General features: G+C 45.1%; 1 protein-coding gene across 1 annotated transcript in view; it reads left to right on the top strand.

Annotated features, from left to right (window-relative positions):
• LOC133346150 (inactive phospholipase C-like protein 2) overlaps positions 1 to 23,319 on the top strand; it is an 87,532-nt gene that overhangs the window by 29,895 nt on the left and 34,318 nt on the right. The window contains exon 2 of the mRNA XM_061557599.1: positions 20,316 to 22,808. Coding sequence (XP_061413583.1) covers positions 20,316 to 22,808 — 2,493 coding nt within the window. The remainder of the gene's footprint in view (positions 1 to 20,315; positions 22,809 to 23,319) is intronic.

Here is a 23,319-nt window from a genome sequence, read left to right on the forward strand (position 1 = left end):
TAGCTTTTTTAAACTGCTACCTACTGTATACTTTGTGCCTAAAAATGTTAACACTTTAAAGAGAAAAAGTCCAGGGGAGTGTGTATGTGATGTTCAGGAAAGGCTTGTTGAAGCCATCACGATTACACATCATCACGGGCAGAGACACCACACACACTTGCTGCAGTGCGTCTCTCCCCTGGAGTGCGTGTTTGGGTGTGCGACTTCGTGGCAAGAGGCAGGACTTCCACCCCCCCCAAGTCATCATTACCACGCACATTGCACACCTGTGGTGCAACACAGTGCAAAACGAAATCAGCGGAGTTTCAGGCTTCTGTGCCAGTCAAATCAACACAGCCCTGCTGCTTGGCATCCAGCCTTTCTGCACCCTGATGCAACCGCAGATACGCAACTGCAGGAAACGCAGACCACTGCTGCGGTGAGCGCTGCTGAAGGACTGCAGTAGCCATGGCAGCTGACATTTCCCCCCCCCTACCCTGTCCTTCTTAACAGAGCCGCAATTTGCACAAAAAATTAGTGCACTTGAAGCTTCTTGCTGTGCAGCGTAACAACTCGCTGGCTGTAAAATGGAAAATTGGCTCGAGCCGTTGCACAGCAGCTGTATTTAGCACATGCTTAGTGTTGCTGTGAAAAGTAAGCATTGATGTTTTTTTGCCAGAATGATGAGAATTATGAAGCTCTCACTTGGATGCACATGATTTGTGTTGAGTGCACACACTTCAAACCGCAGCAGGAAATTTGCAATAAGTGCGATTGGTAATCCAGCAGGCTCGGTTCAGACACCGAGTCTGTTTTTCTGTACGGCCTAATTAAATCACAATAACATTCGTGTGACATCCGCTGATGGAGGCCATTTGAACGGGTTTGGGGAAAGTCGTTTGGCAGAAAGGCAAATGGGAACAAGTTCATTGTTACCCAACATTGGAATGTCCGGCGAGCAGCATGTTGACCTTATCATTTTGACATCGCATGTTGTGATGCATTTGATAAATCGGGTTGTCTTAGTGAAATAGACGTGGACATTCTAATTTCAAATGTGCAATTACAACTGTAATTACACTTACTAGCCGTCATGTCTTTCTTGAGTATCGTACTTCAAAGGTCCGAGTTTGCTTTGGTCCATGTTGAGAAAATGTGCTGGTGAAGCCCATGCCGCAATAAAATATTTGAAAGCGAAGCTTTGAAAACATAAAAAAGGTCGTTCGTAAATATTTCAAATGCCAACGGATGGTTTTTCAAAACGTTTCCATGAGGCAGCTTCTGACGCCAAATTGTATTTACTCGTTATCAGTGTTGTTGGTGTTTTGGAGGTTTAAAATAAGACGACCGTATACATGCTCTCTCACATGGAGATCATGACTCCTGCAAAAGGAAAGTGTGATTTCTACCACAAGGTCACGGCCGTCAATGACGATGAACATCACCGCATGCTTGTTTTGAGCACAAGGGGGGAGGGGAGCGGACAGGACACTGTGACTTTGACCGTCCTACTCTAAACACTCGTGCTCTGTTTTGTGTGTAAATCGGACGAAGAGAGCCGCATTCAACTATTCACATTTTCTGAGCAGAGTAATCGTGCATGGACGGATGCGAGTGTTTTTGGTTTGTTCGTTTTAGAGTCTGTGCTGATGAGTTCTTCTCGGTCATTGTCACGGTGTGACAGAGCCTGTGCAACGAGGAACTGACCGTCGTATTTCCTTGTTCGCAGAACGAGCCCCTTCCCCTTGAGTTTAGCCAAAAATCTTAGAGCTCTCATTCGCCAAAACCGTTTGACTGTTCATCACATCGCTGATGCCCGTTTGCACCGTCTGACTTACGACTGAACCTGTCACCCTGAGTGTACATTCCACGCAATTGCAGTCAATTTGTTTTCTCGCCGATATTTCAATGTGGGTCAGAAGGCTTAGATTTGTTTGTTTTCAAATAGGCAGGGGGAAATATCGGACGTTGTTCAAAATTCCAGATGCAGAGTTTTTTTGTCCTTTGTGGTGAGAAGGTGGCTCTTTGTGTATTAGTTTTAAATGGGGGTTTCTTTCAATGATGTTGTTTATATGTATTTACAGCAGTTCTGTATTGAGCAGTAAGATATATTCTAAAACTTTAAACTCATGGAGATGTATATCAAGAGTAAATATAGAAGATTGCTTCTACCTCATGCATTATAGAGCAACGTGACCTCTGTGGTATTTTCATTTTGTGCCTGTGTCGGTACTCATTTTTTTGCTATTATTTACGTGGTGGAAAAGCAATTCACTGCGGTAATTATTAATTTAACGTAAGAGACCTTGGCATTTTTTTGTTCATCAAAAGTCTCCACTGCTTAATACTGCCTTGAGAGATATCCCATGAAAAAAAAATATATATCAGACGGTTTTCGCTTGGATAAATATAGAACGTTGAATTTCGTTTTTTTATTCAAACGGAACACATTGCACTTTTGTGGGCAATCCAATGACTTATCATGTAATCATTAGAATTTTTATGTCGTTTTTGGCATGGAAAATATATATAGATGACCCAATGTCTGCGTTTTTGTGTGCCCGATTCGTATGAAGCCATACTAATTTGAGCTTCATCATCTTGATGTAGTACATTCTGGTTTACTTGCACATGCAGAGGTTGTCAATTTAAACCCTGAATTCATCCAAATGCACAAGTACCGTGAATCGTAGGTGCATTGTGCACATCAATAGTAATTGGGTTTGTGACGATGACATGACATCGCATGCTTTTGTAGACCTAAGGAAGTATAAGAAGTGGCACAGCTCTTGCGCTGGCAGTCGGTGAAACTGCACCAGGGCTCATCGGAACTCAGAATATTTATTTACATTTGAGGAATCTGGTTAGCTACAAAGTTCTATCTTCTTGGTTCTTTCGGTAAAGTGACGTAGAAGGGAAATAATAAAATAATAGAAATAAAACATAATAAAATACAATTCTCACGTCGTTTCGGCCAACAACGCAAGCAGCCGTCCTCGGGTGAAGAACAGGTTTGTCGGAAAGCCAGCGTCTGAATGAACACCACCAAGCTTGGCAGCGTATATTTAAGCTTTATATATACAAAGCTCTATTTTCAGAGATGTCCAGTAAAATGGGTTGGAGTGGCTCAGGCATCGGCCTACGGAAGAGGGGATAAATTGGGCAGGAGAGGTGGGTGGGAGTGCGATTAAATTCCTTGCACCAGGGCCCCATGCCAACCACACGACGCCCCACCGGGCATTGGCTTCGCATTCTGACACTCAACTGTCGTGACAGGACATTAAGTTTGGTTTGTTTCATTCCTGCTTTTGTAATTGTGCCCGTACAACTTTTAAGTAGTTGCTACATATGTAGGCTATCTGCCAAATTGTATTAGTTGTTAACTCGTCACTCTCTTCCATCAGGCATCACTTGGCATCTGACGAGGCGGCACGATGGACATCTACTCTGCCCCTTCCTTTCCTTGGTCACGGCGATTCGCTCTCGTAGACCCACGCTCTCTTTTATATACCGGACATCTTGGAAAAAGAGCTTCAGTAGCTCATCAGATTACTCCAGTATAAATACATATTCTGATTCTAAGTCGTCATTCTCTAGGCCGTCAGGTCCACCTGTTGGGTCAACAGCCTCCATTCGTGTTGGCTCCTTCCACACGGCAGTGCAAGGCCGTTGATGGCAGTAATTTGTGTGCATTTTTGTAGTTTACTTTGTGATAATACATCAAGAAAAACGGAATCGAATCCAAGTAATCTTTGACAGGGAAATGCCAATCTTCGGTGATGCTATTGACGAGTTTGCATTTTTCACTCCGCTGTTTAACTTGTAACGCAATAGGTAATGCTCAAAACAGATCACTCGCAAAACATATAATTAGAAAGATAAACAGAAAATTGCACTTCGTAACCTATTACTCTTTAATCGTGTAACAATATTTGTAAATCCTTTCTGTTTTGTTCCATAAAGAGGCGCTCTCAGATTGTGGAATGGACCGTCGAACATCATGCCGACCAAGCCAAAATAATCTCCCAAGAGCTATACAGTACCTCTGTTAAAACCCGCGCAGTGGGCTTTTTATTTCAGCATTCTGTTATTAAATTGGTAGAAAGAGCATTAAAAAAATTATGTTGTAGGCTTTATCTCTTTGATTACGATCACAAAGAACGTGCATTGATGTGGCTGCTGCATTGTCCTGGTGTTGTGTATGTATTCAACCTTTAATCCTTTTCCTATACATAGCCAGATATGCCAAAGTGCGGTCTGAATCACCATTCTTCTTGGCTGCAGGGCAGATTCTAGCACACCAGTGGCTTTTTATGGATACACGCAGTGAGGCCTCCTTGAGGTGGAATGTTACAAGCATGTTTCGTATCCATTTCAAACCCTTGAGCTGTAAATGTTTAATTTAATTGATGCGTGTGTAGCTGATCGGGACAGGCCCAATGTAGTAACCGCCAGGCTATTATGAATCAGCCAAGTACACGCCTCGACTGAGTTGTGAAAGAGAAAGGATAAAATTATAGTGGGTAAAGGTCGGCGTGGTATGGGTGGTTTGGCTTGGTTGCGGTGACCTGGAGATTTAATGCTCTTGCTTGGATATCCATGGTGCGAGTAGAGCAGCGGTCGGGAACCTATGGCTCGCGAGCCATATATGGCTCTTCCGGTGACGGCATATGGCTCCCAGACAATTTAGAGTTGAAAAAAATAATAATAATAAAATAAAAATAAAATCAGTTTGGAACTGATTTTAAAATACTTGTGATATTGCTTAATAATACTGTGTCATTTTAAAGTAAACAGAAATTAGTTTTGAAGATAAAATTTCTCGGGTCACGGATCCCGTGACCAGAAGTCGCATTAAAAGTAAGACATATTTAATTTATTATACGTTAAAAATACTATATGGCTGTCAATGAAATATATTAATAAATATATTGCATTTATGGCTCTCCCAGTCAAAAAGGTTCCCGACCCCTGGAGTAGAGGATGGTAGGAGGCTGTGAGCAACCAGTGATGATTTGCGTAACACTGCATTGCAATAAGCGGAGTGGAGAAAAAAAATACCAAAAAACTTATCATTCGTGTGCAACCCATCCGGGTGTCTCTCCGGCAAAAAGCGCACTTTGACGTACAGTAGGCAGTTTTGCGTGAGATCAGGTCTTGGCAGGGGGCTCAACTCGGCCGTTATTCCTCTGGTGTTGATCTTAAAATGAGTATCACTTTTGTGGAAAGTCAACTGTGGGTTATCCAATGGAGATTTTGGTTTCCACGCACAGGAGTGGCATTTCCACCAATGGCTCAGGGCTGCTGATGGAGATGAATACTTTCCACTTCTCGTTTGACACCAAGTATGCAGTTTAATATTTCAGAGTTGCAAAAGTTGCGTGGCACGTTTTAAATGTTTGCTCAAGATCCCAATTGTGTATAATCCCACACACGGAAAATATACATTGGATGGACTCATGTTAAATGCAATTGTACACTTCTAAGCAATCTATTTAGCAATAAACAGAGCCTCAAAATGTCAAATATATTGGGCAGAATTGTACGCATTGATTGAGAAGAAACCCATTTATATCATTGCTGCTGTGCACATTAAGTAACATTATCCGTTGGTGAAAACTGAAAGCAATTTTCTCCATGGAAACTTCAATGGATTTTACCATACAATTACCATACTTAGAAGATTGCCTTGAGAATGCTGCTGCTGTCTGCTGAATACGTGGGATGTTTATTATTTTACTTGATCTCTGCGGAGATTTGAAAAAGCTTCTGCCCTGCCGAAAATTGAAGGTTGGGTGAAGTGGGTGGTGTTGTGGAGAGGGAGGTGCAGTTTCGAAAGTAAATATTTTCTCAGCCATGCCCCATGTGAACTTGGTTAACCTAGGAAAATGATTCCTTATGGCATTATGGAATATCAGTTCCTGAGAGCTAAAATCGGCCCGAAGAAAATGCGTCCACGTAGGTGTGCGCTGGGGCTTTTGGCAGATGTGCCGTTTGTATCGACGATGCAAAACGAGATATGTGTGGGCTGTCTGTTTTCTCCCCCCCTCGATAAATGTTTGAGTTGTGAATTTCAACTGAAAACATGGCAGTGCTGAGATACAAACTGGCACTAATTGTTTTAACTAATCTGTGTAAGTGCTGTTAATTTGATGGCACGGCGCAATCAACATGTGAGGCTGCCCAATAATCGAGTGCCAAGTGCTAAAAAGGCAGCCATGCTGACCGGCTGGTGAATAGCATTGGGACACATGCTGATAATTTATTCCATGTTCTTGCATGCATTAGTCATACTATTTATTTTTTCTCTAATTGCTTCAAGAGCTTATAATTTCATATCTATACTTTTCTGCATAAGTGTAATTATTATTAAAAAAATAACATGCATAAATGTTATTTGTGTTTTTTTTCCACATTTTAACCTCACTGAGTGACGTAATTAGATAGATACATTTACGGATAGTTTGTATTATCCGCTAGTGGATGAGGGCCTCTCCACACCGTGCGGGTCGCGGGGGGTATTTGGCCATACTTCACTACGCTGGTCTGTTTGGGTTGGTGTAAGTGAGGAACATAGAAGTACAGTACTACAGCGGATTTTTCTACACTGTTGTTTGCTGCCCATAATGCTTATAACACATGTTTTTGTTAATAACCGGCAATTGCCCATCCAATCCAAGCACTACCTAAGGCTAAACTTGTTCAGCTTTTTAGCTCTGATGATATGGGATACATTTGAAGTGATTTGGTCAAAGGGAATTGGCAGTAAATGGTACAGTATAACAAAATGTCTTCATTTGGTACCCAAAAACCCACTTCCCTTGCATCAGCTAGATATATTAACCCAGCACACTTGCTTTTTTTGACTAACGGAATATGGTCGGAATCTTTGCTACAACATTGGTCCAACGGTTGGCCCCAATGAGTGGGGGAATTACGTTGAGGCTACCGTTCTGCGATAGTTCTTATTTGCGCTGTGCGAGTTTAATTTAGGGTGGTGGCTTCCCGCCCGAAGTAACCAGGGGGTGTTGGTTTGGCAGGGGGTGAATCGTGAGCGCTGAGCAGTCCCTTGTGCATTATTAAAGAGGTCAGTGCAGCATCAGCATTTCATTAGCAGCAACTATGTGAGGATTAGATAACGCTTAGGATCGCAAATAACCATTACAGCAGCATAGACGGGGGCCTTCTGCATACATTTATGCTGAGCCACTACATTGTAAGCATATTCATATTCTCGGTTCTTTCGGTAAAGTCACGTAGAAGGGAAATAATAAAATAATAAAATTAAAATAAAACACGTTTCGACTGCAACACAAGCAATCATCATCAGGTGTGAAATCCACACCTGATGATGATTGCTTGTGTTGCAGTCGAAACATCGTGAGACTTTTATTATTTTATATTTTTATTATTTTATTATTTCCGTTCTACTGTGACTTTACCGAAAGAACCAAGAATATGAATCCCTGCAGTCACGAAAGCTTTAAATAAAAATGTAAACATATTGTTCATTGTTGTTGAGTACTCTATCTAACAGTATCGACAGTCCTCGACTTACGAACGGGTTACGTTCCTGAGACTTGTTCGTAAGTCGATTTGTTCGTATCTCTGAACTCAATGTTAACTTGTACATAAAATGTGTTATGTTTCAACAAAAAAGGGAAGCATTGTTAAACTCCTAAATAAGATTAAATATTGTACATTTCCATGTAATACTGTAATACATACCATATAGTAAATCAAACTAAAGAAAGTAACATGTTCACTTACCACGAGTCAAACAGTTCACTGTCGTTTGCATCAATACAACCGAATGTTCGCAAGTCAGATGTCGGTTCGTTCTTATGTGTGGATGTTCGTAAGTCAGACGTTTACATCTCGCGGGAGCGCCTGCGCATAAGTAATTGATGCGTTGTGGGAATACACGTGAAGGGGAATTAATTTTTCATCGTAATGCAAAATACTTGAAGGAAGCTCTCTGCGTCTTTGGGGGTTGTGATGTCCGACGGTTCGCTTCCACATTGCTGAAGAGGCACCCAGCACGTGGAGCAAAACGTTGGCTCTCACGCCAAACAACCCGACGACGACATATCGGGAGTGTGGTAGGAATTTCTATGTCTTCCACAGTAGCTCTTTCACTTTTCCACCGTTGCTTTCCCTTTCATTGTTTTGTTTTTTGCCCAAGAGCTCACAAGGCAAGTTTTGGCTTCCTGGCTCGACTCTGTCACAGCATGGTTTCCAACGCCACCTTCGCATGCCGTCGATAAGTTCGCAATCCTGCTTTTCTCAAATAAGCTGTCCTGATGATTTGCATTCTGCCAATCCCCTTTGTAGGGACGCACTCGGTGATAGGTGCCATGAAATGGAATTGCTCTTCAAAATGTCTCTTCTTGTTTTCTATTTGGTGTCGTGTACGCACTCGAGCAGCTTGAATGAACGCCTCTCTTGCAAGCTGGTGAAATAAGTATTTCATCGCTCGTGCTTTTGTTAGGTCCACCCGTGTGCAAGTTAACGTGAGCTTGCGTCGGCACTTATTCACAGCTTTACGTACTTGCTTGTGTGCAGGCAGTGCAGTAAAACTAATATCATGCCTGCCTCCATGTGTATACATCTGCTTATCATAAGGGTTTTGCTTGGATACGTTTTATTTATTTGCCTTCATGACAATCATAGGTAGCTGTGAGTCAGGTTGTAAAAAACTTTGGGAGCTTTCAGTGCTGGGCACATGCATCTGTCTTCTTTGCTCTGGGCACATTTATTATATTGAGGAGTGTGTTTTTTTTATAGGGCATTTGTTTAATGTCAACATTTTCATGAAATCAATACCTCCAGCTACAGTGTTCATACTAAACATCATGGTTTCCTTGTGGCTGTAGTCAATTTGTGATTCACAGGAATATTGGGTATAAAAAAAACAATTCTACCAACATTTTTTTCTCTTTCCTTAAAATAAGACATTGCATTCCTGGGAAGAAATGACCACAAGTCGGTGCACAAAGGCATGACATTTTCTGGATTCATTTTAAATAGGCTATTATGTTTACACCAAAGCGTTCTCAGTGGCTCTTTGCCCATTATATGTAAAATAACAGTTGTGATGTGAACAATAGTCCCCAGAAGGAAAAAAAAAGCATTTCTGGATTAAAAATGTTTCCAGAACCTCGGCATGTTTCCTCAACGCGTGTCGCTCAGGAAGTGACTCGCGCAATATGCTGATGTGCATCATTTTTCTGTGCTGGAAAATAGCCAATGGCACCTTTTGTCGTGGTTTGGAGAATATTGTTGCACAAAATTCCCTTTTTGGGGTGTTTGTCATATGGGGTTGAAATCTGAAGGTCACGTGCCTTTCATTGGCGATTAGGGCCTTCCAATGTTCGGCAGATGGGAGAGTGTGCCTTTTGAGATATGTTGTGTTCCTAGCGCTCAGTGGGCTCATGAGAGAGTGCCTTGTTGGATTCTGATCTCGGCAGGTCGTCCTGGCCCTAAATGTCATTGGTGCTTCTCGATGGGGGAGAGTGAGCGATGGAATGGGATGGCCTTTGTGTGACGATCATCCAGCGATCGTCGCATTAATTGTGTTGTAGGTGCTCATACTTGCCTAGCCTGCCATGGTCTACGTGTGCGTTTGTTAAATGCTGTGCTCGGTGGTTAGGTGAAGGAATATCATGAAGGCACTGTTGCCGAGGGTAGCTCAGGTCACCATCATTAAAGGTGACAGCATTCTGTAATGTTAAGTGGTGTGGGTTTGGTACGGTGGAGAAATGGTAATTGTTATGGGTTTGGTACCACTGATGAATACCACGCACCTTATATTATGACTGTATTATTTCATAATTTATAGCCATGCTACTAACGGCTTGGAATTATAGGAGTGTCAACCGCAAGGAAATGTTGATGCATGCAGCTTGCTCGCTGGGTCTGTGTGGGAGTGAGTGGGACCACGACTGTCCTAACCGTGCAATAGTTAGACCTCTAGTAAACACACATTCCTGATTTAGCATCAAAGTAAATTGAGGATTCCATCGTGATTATATAAACCACCCCGAATAATGTCAGAGTAGGTCATAATGACGACGATTACTTGGGTTATTAAACAACGTCATGTCTTTGGAACCCAACAGTGTTTGGCTTGCCACCAGGAACTGTGTGTGTGTGTGGGTGTTGTGTAAACTGTGTTGTGACATATTCATTTATCCGGCCCGTGCCAAAACGGCACTGCTGGCGAATTGTCGGTGGATATGACCGGGTACACGGTGGCAAGATGTTATCTACCTCGCCCGGTATACAGAAGGTCGTGGGTTCGATCCCAACCCCGATGTCTGCATATTTGGAGTTTGCATGTCCCTCTCTCCGTGATCGCGTAGTATTTTTCTCCGGTTCCTCCAGTTCCCCCCCCCCCCCCCCCCCCCCCACATTTTAGAATCAACATGCGTTTAGAGTATTTGACAGCTTCGATTAGTCACTTCGTTGAGTTATCATTTGTGGCTGGGTCGCTTCTGAAGAAGAGCTGCATAGCTCAGTGGGCCTTTACCTGGTAAAATAAAAAGTTTTGTTTCATAGTTGGTACTTTACACGCAGATCGGCATCGCCGCTATCTCCGCCGTCGGCATAATGTGTCGCGTGTCTCGCCGGTGCAGCGCTTGTGCCTGCAGGGCCGGTGGGTGGATTTTTTTTTGTCCCAGAAATGTGACCTCTTGCCATCTTTACTGTCAGCTATTAACACCACACTGTGCACTGCCTCTGGGAGGCCGGGGGAGCAGGACCACCAGTTGCATTAAACCAACAGCAGTAAACTGTGTGAACTGCTGGCCACGGCTGCTCCATGGCTGTGTTATTATGATTCTAGATTTGAAGCTTTCGTGACTGCAAAAATTCATACTGTTAGTTCTTTCGGTAAAGCCAATATAAGGTGCGTGGTATTTATTTTTATTTCATTTTTTACCTACGTGACTTTACCGAAAGAACTAAGAGTATGTGTTATTATGAACCAGTGGGCGCGTCCTAAGGGGGTCAATTGTGGGTGTTTTCGTTGTTTTGGGGGGTGGTTGTCGATTCGTAAAATGAGGGTGTCCCGGGTTTTTTTTCTTCTTCTCCTATGAGTAATGTATGCAAACATGCCGTTCGGGCGTTTGAATCCGCTCACTGCAAATCTGCAGTGCACTCAAATAGGCGCACTGGAGTTGGAACACATTCGGACCTGGCAGCCATATGGCTGTGCTTAAGCCAGAAAACTAGACCGTAACGTCAAGGCCTTGAGTTTATCCAATAACAACAACAGAGTTGCTCACACTCATTATTTGTATGCAGGTAAATAGAATAGGTATGTGACCCGCTGCAGGCAGTGTGTGCACAAGCTTGCACACACACAAACACACTTGTACGTTGAGCGAGTATGCAAATTTGCAATCTCCTCGATCTCTGACTCTTGCACTCCTTTTTTTTCCAAGTGGCCACATCCCCATTTTTTCCCCTCTCTCGCCTGGCACATTTGCCGTTTAATTCATGAAAAAAAGAACAGTTGTTGTTGTTGAGAATATTGTAAATAGATACAGCAGGGTTACGTAAATTGTCAGCAAGTGTGCATATGTGTGGAGCGTTTTTGTTGGTGTTGTAAAATTTAGTGCAAACGCCAAACGTTTGCTTGAGTCATGATTTCTGTATGTGCAGTGGCAGAAAATATCTGCTGGATCGTGAGAGATATAGCGGTGGCTTAATGAGGCCTTCATCCAGCAGTGGATTGACAATGGCTTATGGAGATGACGATGCACTCTTGTATTTGGTTCATCGACATAGTTTTTTTTTAAATATCCCATTCAATCAAAAAGAAAGGACTCTTCAGCAGTCAATTAAAAACTGTATCATTTGGGTCAAGAATCAATTTCCATCGATGCATTGCAACGGCTCTAGTGATGTTCTCTCACTTATTTTGCAAACGACACATCGCTGCTGTGCACTTGCAGTATGTTGCTTTGAGCCAATGCTTACCATACATAAATGACGTAAATGAACAGCGACATTCAAATCATATTTGTGTAGACTGGAATACAACATTAAATAATGAACCTAAAGTTAACAAAACAAGATTATACCTACAATAAAAACTGTGTTGTGTAGGGCTGTCCATTTTGCGTAATGTTCAGAAAAATAGTGTCCTGATATCAACTGTGACCTCTTTGGAAGCAACAGCGAGCTTTGAAAGCCCTTCTGCTCGCAAAGCTTTCATCCGGAGCGCAAACGCATCCTCTCAAAGCCACTGGTGTCATTGCACGGGCATGTGGGCAGGCACACCACATGCCACAAGGTGAAAGTTCGCACTGTGCCATGTGGCAGCTTTGCTGATTGATGTTTTGTAGATGTTCTAGCACGCGTATATCGTAACCTGATATTAAGCACAGATGCTGCTTTTGTGCTCGTACAAAAAAAGGGAAATTAATGGTACCAAGTATTTCTGCAAAAAACATTGCTTGACATTTTCTGTATTTATACTTTGCTCGGCTTGACGCGCAAAAAAATGGCCCACGTGCATTTCACATATTTGATATTTAAATGCACATGATGAGAAAATCACGTTAAATGTTTAACCCATTGATGCAGTCTCCGTGGCGATGATTGCATCTGTCAAGCGAGCCGCCGATCTGTGCATTGATCGGCTGATGTTGGGGCCTATTCTGAGAGATGAGCACGCGGATTTAGTTTCTCCTCCACCTCCCAAGGACAAACGCTGACAGCTGGAAATCCGGCATATGGACAGAAAGCGCCACACCCAGCTGCAACACATGATCCTTTAATCAAAGGACTTGTTAATGGCAAACGGGAAGTAAAGTTGTTCGTGGAAATAGTGGCACGCTATTTTGTACGTGTGTGGGTCTGTTCCATGAGGAATTTGCGTCTTCTCTGCGGTGGTCGCGTGGAATTTTCTCTGGGTCCTCCGGATTTTCCCTCCATTTAGAATCAACACACGTTCAGAGTATACGACTATTGCTATACATTTCCACACGATAAGCCATCTCGTTGAGCTATAATTTGTGGCCAGGTCGATTGTGAAAAAGAGCTTTATATAACAGTGGGCCTTACCTGGTAAAATTAACATAGTTTTATCGTTTTTAATACAGAGATTCAAGAGGTATGGGGCCACTAATGATCCCTGCAGCATGCATTATCAAATGTGACTTCATCAACAACACCACCACCATTATCATCATCATTAATCCACAGCGAAAGTACCCAGCTTATCACAAATATTAGAATGAATATGCCACACAACTCCTCTGACCAGTGAAATAGCTGCGGATGACATGAGTCGCCTCCACTTTCTGGTGACTTGGCTTGTCCGAGAAGTAGCCGTGGCACAATAACAATCTATATCTTGCGCATAATAGCAGTTTTTGCAGATCGATTCTGGTCATGGATAACAGGAGTCGGGGTGAGGGGGTTAATCAGGTCACGGGTAAGACGATAGACGCATCCTCTTGTGGACATACCAGGCCCCCACATGTACTGGCGCTCTTTACAGGGAGCAATTGTGAAGAGCAAACCTCGTTTTGAGAAATCAAAATATTTCCTGGCCAGTTTTGATTTTCGCATATGGTTTCCACACTGCGTGACTGTATGTTAATACATTTAGATTAAAATAAATGTTTCCCCAAATTGTGAAGAAAGAGTGTTTATAAACCTGTGTGGTTTATTATGATCACCATGGTATGCAGTATAACTTTGGCCCTCCTCGTGTAATTATCTCCGAAAAGGTCACTGGTCTTAAAAAAAAAAGCTTTAGAGTGGCCATACATTTAAATGTATACATTTTCCCAATACTATCTTTGCAATAGATCACTAGGAGCGAACGCTCATAAACGCGATAATTTATTATTATTTAACATGATAATTTTCAAATAAAGCTCATACACAATAGGAACATTCGTTGTAGTACTTACAAGAAAGACACAAACAATTATGAGTTAGTTAAACACAAGGATGCCTATTTACATTGAACTGCTTTTTGCTGAGATTTCAACGAGGTCATTGTTGGTATATCACGAGCGAGCAAGCCCTCGGTGGGCAGCGTTGGCAGATCGGTTGGTGTCCGTGTGACCCCTGGTCGTGCCAGCTTGCGAACCGGCTCGTATGTCGGCCCCAACGTAGGGTTTTGAAGTAAAATAAATTAAAGTAAAGTAAATCGTGATTCGTGACAGTAAAGACACCAATACAACAATGAACTGAACATTATTTTAACATGTCGTATACATAATGAAAATGTCAAAATGTTTTTATAGTCAATTGCAGGTATGTTTATTGAACTTCTTTCACAGCCGTACATAGGCCAACCATGGATTATGGAGGTGCGGGGGAAGGATAACAAACGAAATATCAAAAGCAATTCTAAAGAAGTCAGTTTTCAATCTAGATAAAAAATTCTACATTTGAGCAGGGGGTGGTTATCAAGTCCGTTGACAGCCCTTACTGAGCCGGTAGTAGAAATTCTACATTCCTTTGGTAAAAGCCCTGCCTCTTCTTTGGACAACCACTGTTAACACACCACAGTGTGGCATTAATTGTATTTGCCCTGGAGGGATAATGGATGGAATTAACACATAAGTAGGGATTTGAGCTAGCAGCTTTACAATTGTAAGTCAAGTGCTTTGCTGAAATTCCACTGGCAGATAAAAAGATAATGTAAAGCAAACATTAATGCTGCTCGTACATAGTTGTTACATTGGAGAACTACAAGAGTTGGTGACGACTTGGGCAGGTCATCCATTCAGCAGTAGATTGATTATGATTGACGATGGTGAACATTTGACAAATCATTCATTCTTATATTGACGTATTATTCGGGGACTTGAACATGCAGACCTCGGGACCTGCACGTAATTGAACATTCAGCCACCTGCTCTCAAGTCTGCGTGTGATGTTAAACCAGCAATTCCATCAGGAAAGAAAAACACGTATCCGGACTAATTAAAAAAATGTGCACGTGGGGCGCAGAAACGCTAATGTGCGGGCGAAGCAGCAGGTGAGGGCGTGGTGGGCGAATCATTGCATGCGTCTGGCTTCTGGCTAGCCATCAAACAAAGACTGTCTCCCACATCATCGCGCTCTTTCAGATGCCCTTCTGCGGCCGTCTGGAATGCTCTTGCTTCCGATGCTGGGAAACTACTGGAGCTGTGCACTTTTAAATCCTCTAGATTGAAAACCCATTTCTTTGGAACTGCTTTTTGTGTTTAGTTTGTTGTCCCCCCCCCCCCACGCGCACCTCCGATTAGCACGTTTAGCTACGTACGGTGTGAAAAAAAATTCAACATGTATGTAGAGCAGTGTTTATACAAACTTTTGTGGCCCGCGGACCACCCAGCCCCCCCCCGCCCCACGCATGGTGACAAAACGTATTCACTTATCTCTAAATAGCAGTGAGACACAATGATTTATATTACCGGAATATAACAATTATATATATTTTAACACGGCTATACGTTTTTTTAGGGGGTGGTGGGTGGGGGTGGAATTTAGATTTTAAAGTTAGGGTAGTTTAATCAGGAATAGTTTACTGAACTTCATTATGAAATTGAATATCATGAGTCAAATATTAATGAATGTCCAAAATAAAAGGTTGTTGTGATTATTGTCCGGATCAACCAGCATTTACATCGCAGCCCCGCGGGGACCACCTGGAGGATCGTCTCGGACCACCTGGTGGTACCGGGAACCACACTAAGAACCACAGCTCTTGGGTATTAAAGCCGGAAACCTACAGCCGGCTGTAATCATTCGTATCGTATTTACATTCTCAGTACAACAGCACCTGTTGAGCGATTCCCAGTGCAGTGGGACACTGGGCATGTATTCATTCCAATAGCAATCCGTGCTCCCGTCTTTTTGGTGGGTGAGTAATTTTCGCCAGCGTTGATTCGGTTGACCGCAGTTGCTCTTGGGTGGCCATGCTGCTCCATCGTAATGGATTTGACTGCCAAAATAGGGGAGGTGTGCAAAATCCACGATACGTACAATTTGTCTTGTGCGCCCCCTCAACATCATTGCAACGTTGTTGTGAGATTCGATTACATAGCCACTTTAGAGCGACGTTGTGTGTACCTTATGTGTACCATACATATATTTATTTCGGTCCATATAATAGAATGGAAAGCAGCGATAATTCCGAATTTTTAAATGTGAGGTGTGTGACATTGTAAACGTGCAATTTCTTGAGGACTGTGATTTATTTGCATTAATTATTATCATCAGCCATGTTCAATCTACTGCTGAATTAAGGCATCCTCAAGCTGGCTCTCTCTCATGAACCTGTGATGTACTTATTCACCTAACATCTGCACACGAGTTGATTTCATCCCTCGAGATTCTTGGTGATCAAAACAAACATGTGCCGAGATTTGTCATTGTTGCGAGTGCATTTTGAGTGCAATGAGTAATGTGTGCACTCTAAATCACATGGGCATGCGTGTGCAGTGCCGATGGCTTCTCGCTTGGGCCGCCATGTGCCACGCTCACTCATATTCATCTTTAATCTGCTGGCTTCCAGACCAGCAGGAGTAGAATGCGGTGCAATGGGACCCCCCAATTCCAGGGTCACGTTTAGACAGTTTGACGGTTTTATTCATGGCCAGGTAAGAGCCTATTTAATTCGGGAGTTTCTATTTCAAGGGAGGGACGTGCTTGATAAAATACATCCAATCAACTTCCGATTACAATTTTCATGACAATTTATCAACCGCATCATCATAGCAAGCCCTAAATGCTAATTATTTACAAGGTCAAATTAATTAGTTTTTCTGTTTTCCAGAAGAATGCGTCCAAAACCCCCCCCACACCCACTTTTTGAAGCAGAAGCTCTGAATGAAAAATGAAACTGTTTGCAATTGAGCCTCGAGTCATAGGTCTGCCTGCCATGGAGGTTTACTCGGCATGTGACATTATCACGGTCCGCTGAAACCGGTCCACTGCATTTTCTGACAGCCAATTATTATGGAGAGGAGCTGTAACAAATTAAGCATTCTAGAAGAGTGCCTGAACTTATTTAAACGCGCCACGCGATGGGTTTTCTGCAAACGACTTCATGCCATCGGCTGCTGCAAACGTTCCCCCCCTCCCCCACCTCTGCTTTGATGCTACGTAGCCAATTGTTATGCAATTGTTATGCAATTGGCTTTGTCGTACGTTATCTTTGTATAATTGGAGATAAGAAATGCGAATAAATTGGGGGGGGGGAGGGGCGATGTATTTCATATCGCCGCCCGTTTTGAAATAAAGCGTCAATCGATTCCGTTCTTCGCGCGACGAATACAAATGCACGCTCCCTACGCTGAAGCCCTCGGGTTTGATTATCATAGTGCACTGTCTGTACGTATGTAATCACATTTGGCACACGGGGTGACACCTGCCAGCAATCATTCTTCTCGCACCACTGGTGGTGAATGCGAACGGGAGGCGTTCTTTTACAAGTCACGTCCGAAGGTGGAACTCTTGAGAAAACTTGCGCTTTGGCCAACGTTTGCGTGGCCTTGGATGTCCCCGACGCTCCGCACAAACATCAACTGTGCCGCTCGCTCGCCAGAGTGCGCGTCTCGCTCGCTCGCTCGCTCCTCTTCCTTGACAGGTTTAGGAGGTTTGTGTACACACCTCTTTCCCCTGGCTCCGTCTTTGCGTTGAACTGTTTTTGCACTCTTTGTATATTTCTGTAAATATTTCCTGTTCCTCCAACTTTAGACGTCTTTTGGCGCACTTTGCTGCATTGGAACATCATTTCTACTTGTCAAGCATATCATAAACGACAAATAATTACCGTGACGCTATTTAAATTTGTCCTTTTGGTGAGGTTGCCAAATTGCTCATAACTTTTCACTGTTTATAGTGTGTCTTAGTGCCCTTCACGGGATCAACGTAAGGTCAAGTTTATATTGTTTAACCAGGTGAGAACTCAAGAGATCAGGGTGAGTCTCGTTTGCAACAGTGAAGTGGTGTACACGAACTAAATGGGAATTTCCTCTGTCCACGATAACACCGAATATCTTCACGTATTAAGGATCCAGCCTTAGCACCCTGACGTGTGCATGGCCCAGTGCAGCCCCAGGGGGTCCAGTTGTACAAAGCTGTGCCCCATAGCCGGAGCAAGGTGCAACGCAAGGGTGGTGGTGCAAGAAAATGAGACTCTGCATCACGATACATTACCAAGGGGGTGGGGGTTCAAGCTCATAAGTTAAAAGTTTCCTGTGGTTCAAAGATATTTAGTGTTTATGATCGTGCGCTCGTCTTTCCGAGCCAGCAACATGCTGCTCAGTTTGCAGTGTGGAGTGGGGGGGGGGGGGGTGCTTTGAGTTCACCGTTGAGTTTGGTGATGGGACCCTCTCGTCGACGGTGTGTGTGTGTGTGCGCCACATGGCCTATAGCTGAGCACATCCAGAGAGTGTGTTGGGCCCCCATGTGTGGAGGTCAGTTTGCACTCACGGACCCTGGCCGGTACGTAATTTGGTGTTGAGCAGGGCCCGTGACCGACGAGACGCTGGTTAGTGTCGTTGTGGAGAATGTAAGTGAAAAATACATAAACACACACTATATATGTCCCTCCACATGAAAAGAAAACGTTTTTTTAAGTGGAGGGGCCTGATATAGGAAAGACATTGTTGGCTTATTTATCTGGTAATGATTAAAATACATGTCTACCCATCCCAGAGGATAACGGCACAAAGAAAAGTACATGATATAATTGCTTTATTTTTTTTTACACAAGTAGAATAATAAGGCCCCTTGCAATATTAAACATTTTTGGTCAACAGGGATCAAACAAAAAAAACCCACGGTGGTGCAGCTGCAGTTGCTTGGTAACTTGTCTCTGAGATGCTGATGGCAGGGCATTAGTGGATCCATGGTAGAACATCAAATCGTCTGTCTGGAATTTGATGGGTACATTTTAAAATCTTATTATATCCTTGATGTCTCGATGGTCTTGATGAATTTAATAGTGACTGCATCAGGTGGACAAGATCTGAATGATTACTATATCTACCGGCAAGAGATAATGATGCCTATCCAGAGGCAGAGGTTAAGTTCAAGTAGTTACGAGGTTAATGGGAGGTCCTAGTGTTTCTTTAATGGAAAATTAATGTCTTGACATTTTTGGGGAGGAGATTTGCCATTAGCTGCCATTACAGAGAGCATTGCACCACTGCTGTGCCTGCTGCTAGAATCGCATTTCACAGCATTCTCGAATGTGATCCGTGCAGCTTTGACATCCGATGGCCTATTCGGAGCCTGCTCCCAGATCCCATTCTCCATGCCACTCGTATAGCCTCTTAGATTAAATATTTTTTTTTTACAGAGTCTTAAGCATATTCAGGCTGTTACTTTGAGACGCTTCATGTGGTGTAAAGCAATGTGTGGCAGTTGCCTTTAATGTCTGCCTTAATTGGTAGTTACGTATCAAGCGAGTCATTCCGTGTCCTTTTTTTTCAAAGATCAGCTCAGCATGCCAATAAAACTGAAAAGATGAATCATTAGCTGGTAACTTTGATTTCAAAATCAGTCCTTCCATTTTATACTCGAATAACTGCAACTAGTTTTGCTCAGTGGCATGGACATGGGTTTTTTTTCTCAAACAGCAGTTGTTTGTGACCTAACGAGACACCTGCATATTACAGCATAATGTTAATGATTTAAACGGTCTAAAAAAAGAGTCCCATTTGTACTGCATCGGTATGTATAATGGGGTCCCTTTTATGTTGTGTGTTTCCCTGAGGCCATTTGTTCAGTGACCAGACTGCATACTGGCATTACCAGTGTGAGACCTGACCTGTGAACCATGTGCCCACACCAGTGCTGGTTTATGGTCGATGATGCACCCACATTGAAGCGGTGACTTTGCCCAGCTGTGGTGCTCTGTGTTGATGATTCTCATTGTTACCAGCTACATTCTATTACATCCCTGGTGTAGTCTGTGTGGTGGGGCGGGTGCTGATGTAGCAGGAATACTAGGGCATTATTGTGGAATACGTAATTATAAATGCACATATATACCACAAACTTGTGTTGATAACCGCCAGGGTTTTTCTCCAGTTATCAAATCAAAACCGTGTAGTCTTACTGCTATGGCATGTTAGAGATGGCTTTTTATTGTGTTTGGAACTGTGGCTGGCAGACAGTCCCTGCCTTTGAAATGCTATACAAATGATGCAAATGCCTAATGTGCTCTATTATTACTTGTGTGGGTACAGGTAGCACGTGGCAATTAATTCACCGTTCTTCATTTGTAGCGCGACCTGTGCGCGTGTATTTGTGGAGCGCGCGGGGCCTTGCATCCGCTCACGCCGTTACCCTGCCCCGTGCGATTGCAGGACTCGACCCGGCAGAAGCGCGAGCGCAAGAAGACGGTGTCCTTTGGCAGCATGCCCACCGACCGGCGTGTGAGCAGCGCCAGCGACTGCATTAACCTCATGCTCGAGGGCTGCGAGCTGCGCAAGATCCGGCCAAACTCGCGTGTTTACCAGCGCTACTTCCTGCTCGAGTCCGACCTGCAGTGGCTTCGCTGGGAGCCGTCCAAGAAGGACTCGGAGCGTGCCCGTCTGGAGATTGTCGCCATCAGGGAGGTGCGCGTTGGCAAGAACACGGAGACCTTTCGCAACCACGGCTTCGCGGAGCACATCTCGGCCGACTGCGCCTTCTCCATCATCTACGGCGAGGGATACGAATCGCTCGACCTCGTGGCGTCCGCGCCCGATATCGCCAACGCTTGGGTCACGGGGCTACGGTACCTCCTTTCCTTCGGCTCGCACTCGCTCGACATGCTCGAGAGCAGCCACAACTCGCTGCGCCACTGCTGGCTGCTGCCGCTCTTCACGCGAGCGGACGGCGGCGGCAAAGGTTGCCTGCCCGCCGAGGTGGCCTGCCAGCTTTTGCAGGGCTTGAACCCGGCCCTGAAGGGCATCACCATCAGACTCAAGCTGAAAGAGCTGCAGAAGAGCAGGGTCTCCCCAATAGACGGCATCTCGTTTCCCGAATTTGTCGACATGTACCACGAGTTGTGCACTCGGGCAGAGATCTATTTTCTACTGGTGCAGTTTTCCAGCAGTAAAGAGTATCTGGACAGCAGGGATCTAACCATGTTTTTGGAAGCGGAGCAGGGCATGACTGATATTACTGAGCAAATGTGTTCGGACATTATCCGGCGGTACGAGCCCTCCACTGAAGGGCAGGAAAGGGGCTTTTTAGGAATTGACGGCTTCACGGGGTACCTCATCTCTGCGGAATGTGATCTCTTTGACCCGGCGCACAGGAGGGTTTGCCAGGACATGAGCCAGCCGATCTCCCATTACTACATCAACTCGTCCCACAACACGTACCTAATCGAGGACCAGTTCCGTGGCCCCTGCGACGTCAGCGGCTACGTGCGGGCCTTGCGGATGGGCTGCCGCTGCGTGGAGATGGACGTTTGGGACGGGCCGGACGGCGAGCCCATTGTCTACAATGGCCATACAATGACGCTGCCGATCACCTTTCACAGCGCGCTGGAGGCCATTAACAAGTACGCTTTTGTGGCCTCCGAATACCCATTGATCATCTGCTTGGAGAACCACAATTGCATTATGCAACAGAAGGTTTTGGTGCAGCACATAAAGAAGGTTTTGGGCGATAAGCTGTACATCAAGCCCGTGGACATCAATGAGAGCTACCTGCCTTCGCCCGAGTCTCTGAAACTGAAGATAATTCTCAAAGGGAAAAAGTTACCTTTTGAGGAACCGGGGCCAGAGGGAGAGGTCACAGATGAAGATGAAGCCTCGGAGATCGCACAGAGGACAGAGATGTCCCAGGACATTTTCCTCCAGCCAGACGAAATCGACGTGAAGAAACAAAAGTTGTGCCCCGAGCTGTCCGACCTGATAACCCTGTGCAAATCTGTGCGTTTCCGGGACTTTGACTCATCGCAGCAGTGCCAGAAGTACTGGGAGATGTGTTCGTTCACCGAGGCCCTGGCAAGCCGATTTTCCAACGAGTTCTCGGAGGACTTCGTCAACCACAATAAGAGGTTCCTTTCTCGAATCTTCCCCAGCCCCATGCGCATCGATTCTAGCAATCTCAACCCGCAGGACTTCTGGAACTGTGGCTGCCAGGTGGTGGGCATGAACTACCAGACGCCGGGGCTCATGATGGACCTCAATGTGGGCTGGTTCCGGCAAAACGGCGGCTGCGGCTACGTCCTGCGCCCGTCGGTCATGCGGGACGAGGTGTCGTACTTCAGTGCCAACGTGCGCGACGGGCTGCCCGGCATCTCCCCGCAGCTGCTGCACATCAAGGTGATCAGCGGGCAGCACCTACCCAAGCCACGGGGCTCCGGCTCCAAGGGCGACGTGGTGGACCCGTACGTGTACGTGGAGGTGCACGGCATCCCAGCCGACTGCGCCGAGCAGAGGACCAAGACGATCGGTCAGAACGGCGGCAGCCCCGTCTTCGACGAGAGCTTCGTGTTCCAGGTGAACCTCCCCGAGCTGGCGATCGTGCGCTTCGTCGTGCTCGACGACGACTACATCGGGGACGAGTTCATCGGGCAGTACACGATCCCGTTCGAGTGCCTGCAGCCGGGCTACCGCCACGTGCCGCTGCACGCGCTCACGGGGGAGTGCATCGAACATGCCAACCTCTTCCTGCACGTGGCCATCACCAACCGCAGGGGCGGCGGCAAGGCGCAGAAGAGGGGCCTCTCTGTCCGCAAGGGCAAGAAGACGCGCGAGTATGCCGCCATGAGGCTGCTGGGAGTTCGCGTGCCCGACGAGGTGTTCCGCACGGCTGCGCAGCCCCTGCACGAGGCCACCGATCTGCGCGAGAACATGCAGGTACGGGGGCCGTCCCGTGGCGGTGCGTGACAGCGTGCAGGTACGGGGGCCGTCCCGTGGCGGTGCGTGACAGCATGCAGGTATTGTTGCTGATGATTATTAGGGTTGCATATTTTCATAGCTTTGTTGGTTTTTCAGCAGGATTTATTGATGTGTCACTGAAAAACGCAGATCTTTTAATGTAATTACGACTTGCTGTTTACTTTTCGCCGTTCGCTGCGAATTGGCATCGCCAAAATGAAAATTCCATTGCTCCCCCGTTTAGTCGCACAGCAAGGCGTCATTTTTCGTTTTGTTTTAATTCGCACGCGGTCGTGCAGCACGCGCGGTCTTAAGGATGGCTCGCTCCACACAACTGTGGGGCAAACTGCAGGTGACACGCATTTTGCGCAGCGCCAGGGCCCTTGAGAGGTCGGCAGTGCGCACCGCGGACTGCAGTGTGCTACCACCGCCACCACCACCACGCTCCTGTGGGAACGTTGCATCTCACGAATGCGCAGACACCCGCTTC

This window comes from Lethenteron reissneri, chromosome 23, assembly GCF_015708825.2.
Source record: "Lethenteron reissneri isolate LAM-NWPU_2019-01 chromosome 23, ASM1570882v1, whole genome shotgun sequence".
NCBI lineage: Eukaryota > Metazoa > Chordata > Hyperoartia > Petromyzontiformes > Petromyzontidae > Lethenteron > Lethenteron reissneri.